Raw genomic sequence first — 9,948 nt, forward strand, 5'->3', positions numbered from 1 at the left:
TTATGATACAACAGTAGAACACACACTTTTCTTAGACAAATAAAAGCCATAATTGTTTCTATCCTAGCTACATAGGTAGTGTATTATAAACATGATACTAATGATAAATATATAACTTTAAAAAACGAAACATATTTTCATTCTTAAGGTTTAATTATCTAAATAGATGCAGTTAGTTTTGCTTTCCAAAAAGCCCTTAAATGTAGTTATTTTCAAACCTATTCCAACAAAAGGTGTGCTTTAAACAGCTTGTCTTTGTATGGATCGTTTTAGTTAAGATTTTTTTAAATGATGCTTATAAAGAACATATAGTCCATCTGTTCCCTTGAAGCTTTCAGCATTGATTTGGGGTTTTATTTTTTTTTTTAATAAAATGCAGTTTACACGTTTATAAATGAGGCATTTTGTGTTTGTGGAAAAGGATAAACTGTTACCTTCCCTTGAGGATTCTGTATCCCAGGCCTCCTTGAGGCTAGAGAATAGGCCATTGGAGGACTCCCTCATTACTGATTGTCTCAATGCAGAGGAAGGGCAAAGTCTTGGTAGCTTTTGATAACCAGTTTCAGCATTCAGCAGGCTTAGCTATTAGTCATGCATCTTAGCCTTTCCCTATTTACTTTCAAAACACTTAATAAAAATAATAAAAGATTAGGTATAAAATGAAATATTTGTTTGGTACACAGCACCTCGGTATCTGCAGCTTCCACACACTGCAGTGGTTCAGTCTTCTGGGATATTTCTTGTTGATAGAACCATTTGAATTTGTTACCAGTATTAACATAGGAAGCTCTGGAAAAGATAATTGTAGTTTCCTTAGCTGTAAAGGGCTTACTTACAAATCTGGCTTTGGAAAGTTATAGCTGATGAAATGCAGTTCAGTGGGGTAGTATTATAATCCTACCTTTTAGCCTTCATCCAGCATTAGTGGTTTATCTCAATGGGCATAAAATTAGAAACTAGTTCTTCTTGTCATACAAGTCTGTGGGACTGTACAAACCAATGGGGCAGAATAGTGAGGCTGTGGGGTGGGTGTGGGTAGACAGAGGCAATGTGGCATTTAAATGATACATATCATCAGGAGAAGACAGGGACGTTTACAGTATCTAATGAATCAAAGTTATCAAGAATGATTCTCTATTTAAACCCTGTCTCCCAAAGGTTTTGGTTACAGGCAACAGACTTTGCAGTTGAGCTATTTAGAACTCTTTACAATCCTTTTTTCTTTCAATATGTTTCTAAATTGACATTATCTTAAATCAGTAAAAGTTGTTTACTAATGTGTAATCTCACATTTATAAGATCAGGACTCTCTTAACACATTTGTTTTACTTTTAGAATGGCACAGAGGATCTCAGGACTGAGCGATTACAAAAAGCAACAGAACGGTTTAGAAATCCTGTTGTGTTCAGCAAGGATGCTACAGTCAGAAAGACTCAACTTCAGTCTTTCAGTCAATATGTTGACAATAGACCAGGTAAGAACACTTTATTTAGCTGTGTGTGTGTGTGTGTGTGTGTGTATATGCTGATAATGTAAATCCACATTTTAATACACAACTATCAAGCTTTATAATAATTTTACATGTCTTTCCCTTTTTTTTAAGAGATGAAAAGGCAGAGATCAATACAGGAAGATACAAAGAAAGGAAATGAGGAGAAGGCAGCGATAACTGAAACTCAGAGGAAGCCATCAGAAGATGAAGTGCTTAATGTATATTAATTTTTTGTGTGGTTTCATGATTGCTGATAATTCCAAACTGTATGTGGAAATAGTGCCTTTATTTGTTAAAATGAGATGTTAGGTTTTTTAAGATGTCAATCTCCAGTGCATTCAAAGCAGAGTGAGAGGGGTGCACTGTTGAATTAGTCTGCAGTGTGGTGATAATTGTCAGATAAAAAAAAATGAATTTTTCAGAGTTCCACAGCCCCAGCTTCCTTGAGACATTTCCATCAGGGCACTTCCCATAAAGAGATTCCAGTATTGATCTACCAGGAGGATTTTAATTATTACAATAGCAGATACCGCAGAGCTGCAGTTAGAGGGAAAAGTCACATGAGACCTGCTAGAATTTCTCAGCCAACCCATTTTGTTGGCTTGGGTTAATGGGTGTTCAACCTTTCCATTATCCAGATCAGCCGTGAATTACTAGCTGAATGATGTTTGCATTAATATAATATATATGGTAATTTCTTCACTTAATTAACGGGGAGGTTCAGCTCAGTAGGGGTATGGGCTGATCATGTGTAAAATTGATTTGTGAGGGAAATATTTGATAGACCGCAGGGAGAAAGCTGCTTTTGACGGACAGCTGCGGGACAGAAGCAGGAAGAACAAGTTTTAACTTGAATTTTTGTCTCGAAGCATTGCTGTCTTTAATGGTGCTACTTTTTAAAATTATTATTATCTCCAGTTTGTGTAAATATTTTCATTGTTTTTACTGTTGAAATTGTTTTTATGGGATTTTGAAACCCTTGCAAATGTACTGAGAGTTACAAACTATTTTAGAGCTCTAAAAACTTCTCATTTTTAGATTCACATCCTAAAGTTATTTCACTAAAAGAATGTCTTAATACATAGAAGAGGTACCTCGTATATCCTGATGAAATATTTAGTATAATTTATAAGTTACAGAATATTTGAGTATACTGTATACTCCCACTAAGTAAATCTGGCTAAACTTAATGACTATTTTTAACTGAACTGGTAAGTAGAAGCAGTGAAGTTTATGTATTGCTTATCACTTCTGTTTTCTAATATCTTACTGTGTTTGTTTTTTCCCTCTGGATGGGATTGAGAAAAGAAAAGTCCGTTTTAAAAATGCTCTGGTCTCTGGCAGATAGATGCCAAAAGCATCCACTGAATTTTAAAGTTATTATTAGCATTTATTCTGTTCTTATAATTTTTGGTTTATTTCATATTGAGGTGAGAGAATATCTACTTTGTATGAATCTTTAAAAAATACAGTGACTTATTTGATCAGTCTATCCTGAGACATGATTTATCAATTTCATGATTTTTAAAAAATATTTCAGTTTTCAGTTTGTCAACTACCATAATCAGTTTAACAATAAGCTGGTTTAAGTTGAGTTCATATTTACTAGTTCCAAAGATAAATAAGTTGTTCATGTGGTTAGACAGGTTTGTTGATTATGAGACTTCCAAAATATCCTCCTAATAACATAATTCCTGATTTAGTTTCTTGTTTAAGGAGTAAGGAAAGATAATTCCTCATGGCTTCTTAGAGATTAATATGCTCCTAGGTAGGGAAGGGATTTGACAGAGGAAGGTTGCTCACATTTATTTCTCTGAATTAATGTTATAAGTGCTGATAGTAGTAGTGGCAGTGGTGAGAGTAATCACTTACGCAGTTCTTCAGTGTTTGTCAACCACTTAGGAAACTTATCCCTAGAAATGTCACAAGATAAACATTCCAAAGGGAGCTGTGATTAATCAGTTTGGTACTATACCACAAATAACCCTGCCCCTAATGATTTAAATTTGTAATATGAAAATAAAAATTAAGGTTTACTGGTACTTTATAGTAGAACTGCTACTTCAAATAGAACTTCTAAGGATAATTTTTTTAACATGCATGGTTATAAAAAGTGAAATTTCAGAATAAAATCCAGATTTGGTTACATGGAAGATTAACCAAATCAGTGTACTGGTAGCATTAGATCCAGTGTAGCAAGGTTTGAAACCACCTGTCAAGTTAGAATTCGCAGCTACAATAATTAGTAATACATCAACACAGTGACATGTTAAAGTAGTTAAAGTACAGAAGCCAGCTGGAGGGGAAACTGAAGATATTAGAAACTTCTCTTTCATCATTTTAAAAAATATTTTTAAAAGTATAGTCACTGTGAAAAGAAATGTATCTTTTTAATTTTATATTTCTATAAGAACAAATCTGATCTTTTTCCGGATAAATTCTTTAAGAATCAATTCCTTAGCTAAATGCCATTTTTGTTTATTATACTTTTGAATTAAGGATGTCATAATTGTTTGTTTTGACAGCACTAAGGGGAAAATTATCTCTCTTTGTCCACGCTTAATAACTGACTCTGAGAAATTTTTCTTAGTGTTTACTTTTAAAATCTGGGTGTTAAATTATAAATATAATACTAAACAGCTGAGGTTTTCTCTATTTACAAAAGTTTTGCTATGTATAATACATATGAAAATGTTTTGAATCACAGGGCGTTGATTTTTGGTACTAAGGGTGATACTAAAGGGGTATTTGGTTCTCTAGGTAAGTGCTTTACTAAGTGTTTGTAGAAAGGAAAAAATGCAACTTACAAGTGATTTTTTTTTTTCTTCCTGTTTGTTCTCGTTAACAGAAAGGGTTCAAAGACACCAGTCAGTATGTTGTAGGAGAATTGGCAGCACTAGAGAATGAGCAAAAGCAAATTGACACCCGTGCCGCGCTGGTGGAGAAGCGCCTTCGCTATCTCATGGACACAGGTACGGTGCCCAATTACACTGTAAACAGTTTTGGCAAATTGAGCGTTCACAAACTCTTATAGAGTTTTGGAAGTGTGAATCTTTGAAGCCTGAATGTTCAGCAGAACTGCCTTGAAAATAAAAAGGCTGCGATTTGCAGCCACCTCTCTGGGTCCTGGTGATAAGAGTGCCTTCATGGGAAGTGATAACTCGCCCTGATACCGTGTGAGCCAGCACTATTGAACAGTGTGCTCATCCATGCAGAGTTGGAATACACATCTGTGCCTCATTGATATGCCACTGCTTAAAAAAAAAGTAAGATCTTCACTGTTCTACTGATTCATTGGGAAAAAAAAAGATTTGGCCAGCTACAGCCATGTACTGCATGAAACAGAGCACTATGCATAGGGGACGGCTCCATGGACTAGATCACTGAAATTTGAGAATACTATCTGGTTACTGGTGCTCCGCAGTTTTTTTTTTTTCAAAGAACAGCTTTTTAAAAGTCTGTAATACTTTGTGTCACAGTTGCATTTGAAAGGATTAAGGTATATAGGAAGGTTTGTAAAAAATGGTTTGGAGCAGCAAGTTAGCTCCTAACCAGAGGGTAGGTTGGCATTTAATGCTGATTGCCAATGGTGATTGAATAGATCTAAGTGTGCAGTAAGCTACTGGGACTGGGGGCGGCGGGGAGGGAGAACTGTATGTGTATTTTTAAGAAGTTCGTATGCATATGTTTCTTTAAAATGCTGCTCCTACAAAGGGGTAAAAATGGGAAATGAAATCATTCATACCAAATTAAAAGTAAACTATGTTAAGTTTAAAAATGTCAAAATCTAAGTAGAAAATCTATTCCTCTAATTAATAGCTTTAATTTTATGTTAAATAGATTAGTAAATTACTAGTGGATTAGGGTTGGAAAGCTTTCTTGAACTATTTCTTCTCTATCTGCCAAAGATGTATTTACAATTAAAGAACTCCTTCAGAAATAAGCGTTTATGTGGGACATTTGAAAATTGCCTACATTTGTGAAATCAGAACACACTAGAATATGAAGAGACCTTTGGTTTTGTATGACCAGATTGGTTTCAAACTGTGTTCTGTGGAGACTTTAGATTTTCATGAAAATCTTGAAAGAGCCTTGTATCACAAGAGAAAAGACTAGAAATTCTGTTTCCTTTCCTTCTTCCATGCTTGAAACCTGATTTATTGAGGGTTCTAACCAGAACAGACTCATGTTCTCCTTCCCATCCCACATATCACCAGTGAAGTTTTGTAGTGGCCCTCATCCCAACTATAAATCATTTATTATCTGAAACAAGTCATGGACTACAGACCAACTCTAGAATCTCTTCAGGATTTTATATTCCATGCTACACAGGACAGAATTTGGTCTAGACTGAATCTGCTAGACTTGATTCCCCAGCTTGATAAACTACAAGAATTCTCCTGGATTGTACCAAACCTCCTCCAGCTCAAATAATGCTCACCAAGATTTGCCTAAAGCCTAGTTAGCATCTGAATTAAAAGGTAAGGTGTTAGAAAGGGAAAGCATATATTTATCCTTTCCTTTTGGAGGTTCCAGTGCTTCCAACTTTTCATTTATTATAGAAGTTAGCACCTTTCTCTGATATGTTAAGAGTTTTCATTTACTTTCTGAATCTCAGCCTTAGAATTAAGCAGAGCAGATAATAATCATATACTTTACATGATAAAACTGAGGCTCTGATGGGGAAATGACTCATATAAGATGGCTTAATTACTAATGGCTGAGTTAGGGCCTAAACCCATTTTTAGGTTTTCTAGTTCTTGAGACAGTTCTCGTCTTCTCTCTTTTTTTTAATAGAAAAAAAATACTTTATTGGCTATTTCAGTTTTTATATACTTGTGGATGCTGACTATATACAGTTTTTAATTTTATTGATTTGAAATTCACATATAAAATTAACCATTTTAAAATGTACAGTTCTGTAGCATCTAGTACATTCACAGTGTTGTGCAATCACCACCACTATTTCCAGAGTTTTTCATCACCCTAAACAGAAACTGTGCTTATTAATTCCTCACTTCCTCCTCTCAGTCCCCTGGGACTCACTAATCAACTTTCTGTTTCTCTGAATTAGTTTTATTCTAGATATTTCATATAAGTGTAATCAAACTATAGTTATCCTTTTGTGTTTGACTTCTTTCAGTTGCTATAATATTTTCAGGGTTCAACTGTATTGTAATATACCACTACTTTATTCCTTGTTGTGAAAGTGAAAGTCATTCAGTTGTGTCCGATTCTTTGCAATCCCATGGACTATATAGTCCATGGAATTCTGCAGGTCAGAATACTGGAGTGGGTAGCCTTTCCCTTCTCCAGGGGATCTTCCCAACCCAGGGATCGAACTCAGGTCTCCCACATTGCAGGCAGATTCTTTAACAGCTGAGCCACAAGGGAAGCCCAAGAATACTAGAGTGGGTAGCCTATCCCTTCTCCAGCGGATCTTCCCTACCCAGGAATCAAACCGGGGTCTCTTGCATTACAGGCGATTCTTTACCAACTGAGCTATCAGAGAAGCCCTGTTCCTTGTTGTGGTTAAGTAATATTCCATTGTATATATACACCATATTTTGTATATTCATTCATCCATTGATGGACATTTGGGTTGTTTCCACCTCTGGCTACCATGAGCATGTTCTCAAATCATCTCTTTGAATCTCTTCAGTTTGGGGGGTTATGTACCTAGAATTGGAATTACTGAGTCATATGGTAATTCTCTATTTTTTATTAAGAAACTGTACTCAATTTTAAAAGGGCTGTGAAGTTTATTTAGAAGTTGATTTGTGGAACTAGGATACATTTTCCAAAACAAGCACTGTTATAAGCATCTACAGGCCAGAAAAACCCACACAAACCTATAATTTAAAATATAACTATAATAATAATAGTTATTATTAGACCTGAGTCCTGGGTTCCTAGAGCTTGAGCAGCTCTGGGTTTTAAGCACCAACCCCTTTAACACTGAAGCTCTTGCATCTTGAGGAGGAGGGTGGGGACTGGTTGGTGGCCCAGACTTCTGTGCATTTTTCCTGACCTGCTGGAAGAAAATAGCAAAGGATTATAAGAGAGATCCTCAGTCAGTACTTCAACAAAAAGGGGAGATAGCAGGGGTGAGAATGGCCATGACATGGGAAGGGCTGGAAAGATCCCAATATTCATTTAGGGGAAAGGCATCAGTATTAGAGTCAACTCAGCTGTGGGGATTGATACGACTAATTCCTTCTGAAACTGAGTAATCCTAAATCAGTGATAGTCTGAATATTAAATAACAATAGTATGTGAGAGAGTGTGTGTGTGTGTATTTCTGCCATCCTATCTTAGGGTCTATAAAACCCTCATGAAAATGCTAGAGAATTTTTTTCCATAAGCAGTATTTTGTGGGTTTTGTTTTTATTTTTATTTTGTAACTGTTGCAGAGGAGGAATTTTTAAATTTCTAGCACTTAAAGTTTATAACACTTAGTTCCTCAGGAATAGTAAAGCTTATTAGAAACATACATGTGTTCTAAGCTGTTTTGTGTGTAAGTATAGGGCTAATGAATATGAACCAGCAATATTGTTAGCTTTGCAAAAATGGAGTTTATAATGGGAATGTTGATGAACCCTTTTACTGAAGCGCTACAGATAGTGTTACTCTAGTGAATGGTTTTTCTTTCCCATTCCTAATCTGTTTTCATGCGATGGTTATCAAACTTTCTTACTGTAGGACAGTAGTGTTTTAAACCAATAATTTGAGGGTATTAAATGACAATATTTTATTTATATTTTGAGTGTAAAAATTAAATATCCTGAGGGAGAAATTGCAATAAAATTGTGTCTTCTGGCTTTGTAACCTTTTAAACACTGAAAAGTGATCATGATTACCTCCCTGAGTCCCTTGGCCACAAATACGGATTCTGTAGCTTTTTGTAGACTAACCACTACAAAAATCTATCAGCTGACCATTTAAAAATATTAAATATGTACTAAGGAATAAAAGAATGAAAAGAGATAACTTTTCTCTACATTCCTCAGAATGTTTCTTTACCTCCGCCTTTAAGAAATCAAATGTCATAAATATTAAAGCTGCTTTAAAGCAGGAAATTGGGCCCACAGAAACATAAAAATGAAATTTTTGACTTGTTACTAGGAACCCTTCTCAGTGAGTCTTCAGAATTACTCATTATCTTTACCTAAAGATAGCAATCATAGCCAGTATTTATTACATGCTTCTTATATATAAGTCTGGCTTTATGGAAAACGGTTGATGCATGTAACGTTAAGGACAAGGAGATAATGTGACACACATTATCTGTGTGTGTCACATTATCTCCTTGTCTCTCACAATGGCCGTGTGGGATAGGTTCCATTTAATAACTGGGGCTACGAATAATCACACTACAATAATCACAAACTGACGCTCAGAGAAGGAAGTAACTTGCCTTCAAATGGTGGTGCCAGGAGTCAAACCCAATCTGAGGACTCTGGAGCCGAACTTCCAGATACCACATGACACATGACATGGTCTCTGCTTCATCTCTCATCTTAGAAGTTAACTTCCAATTTTTCTGGAGTCTTATTACTAATTCTCTGTACCCTTTTATCACCATTTCCTGATTTATAATTAGCAATTCAGAAGAAACAGATCAATATTCATTTAGCTTATGAAAAAAGTCACTTAACCAACTCTTTTGGCTCATTAGAGACCCAGCACACTCATATACCATTTAAAATTATTTATCTTCCCTAGTCATCACCATGTAATGTACATGAAAATTAGGCTGAAAAACATCCTCATTTGGAATAACCAAAGAGATGAAAACAGGCTTCCCTTCAAAAGGAACATCTAGCTCTTTGCTAATCTTTATAAGGTTCTATACTTGAGCATATCTATAGCCTTCAGAGAGTAGTTTTCAATCAGGCATCATCTGCTAATCAGTACCTGAGGATGGTGTTCTGAGGTATGTTAAAAGTAAAACTAAGACTTTAAGTGACTTACTTCTAAAATATTATAGTTATTTTTACATTAGCAGCTTACAATCTATGACACTGGATATGTATGTAAATTTCATATGTTAAAGCCTCTTAGTTTTACTGTTAAAAATGTGACCTAGATCTGTTTCAAATGAAATGTAATCTCAGCTATCTTTTTTTAAAAAAGGGATAGTTTATCGGCAAAAAAATTAGTGCTTCAGTGGCATGAATACTGGTTCAGTGTCATGTCTCTTGGTTCAGTTCAGTTCAGTCGCTCAGTTGTGTCCCGACTCTTTGCGACCCCATGAATCACAGCACGCCAGGCCTCCCTGTCCATCACCAACTCCCGGAGTTTACTCAAACTCACGCCCATCGAGTTGGTGATGCCATCCAGCCATCTCATCCTCTATTGTCCCCTTCTCCTCCTGCCCCCAATCCCTCCCAGCATCAGGGTCTTTTCCAATGAGTCAACTCTTTGCATGAGGTGGCCAAAGTACTGGAGTTTCA

The 9,948-nt window shown here is 35.7% G+C and overlaps 1 protein-coding gene across 7 annotated transcripts in view; it reads left to right on the plus strand.

Moving 5' to 3' along the window:
- EHBP1 (EH domain binding protein 1) overlaps positions 1 to 9,948 on the plus strand; it is a 373,028-nt gene that overhangs the window by 326,090 nt on the left and 36,990 nt on the right. For all 7 annotated transcript variants that reach the window (XM_070480108.1, XM_070480100.1, XM_070480112.1 and 4 more), the window contains 3 exons: positions 1,336 to 1,474; positions 1,604 to 1,710; positions 4,341 to 4,464. In XM_070480108.1, coding sequence (XP_070336209.1) covers positions 1,336 to 1,474; positions 1,604 to 1,710; positions 4,341 to 4,464 — 370 coding nt within the window. The remainder of the gene's footprint in view (positions 1 to 1,335; positions 1,475 to 1,603; positions 1,711 to 4,340; positions 4,465 to 9,948) is intronic.

The sequence above is a fragment of the Odocoileus virginianus genome, chromosome 2, assembly GCF_023699985.2.
Source record: "Odocoileus virginianus isolate 20LAN1187 ecotype Illinois chromosome 2, Ovbor_1.2, whole genome shotgun sequence".
NCBI lineage: Eukaryota > Metazoa > Chordata > Mammalia > Artiodactyla > Cervidae > Odocoileus > Odocoileus virginianus.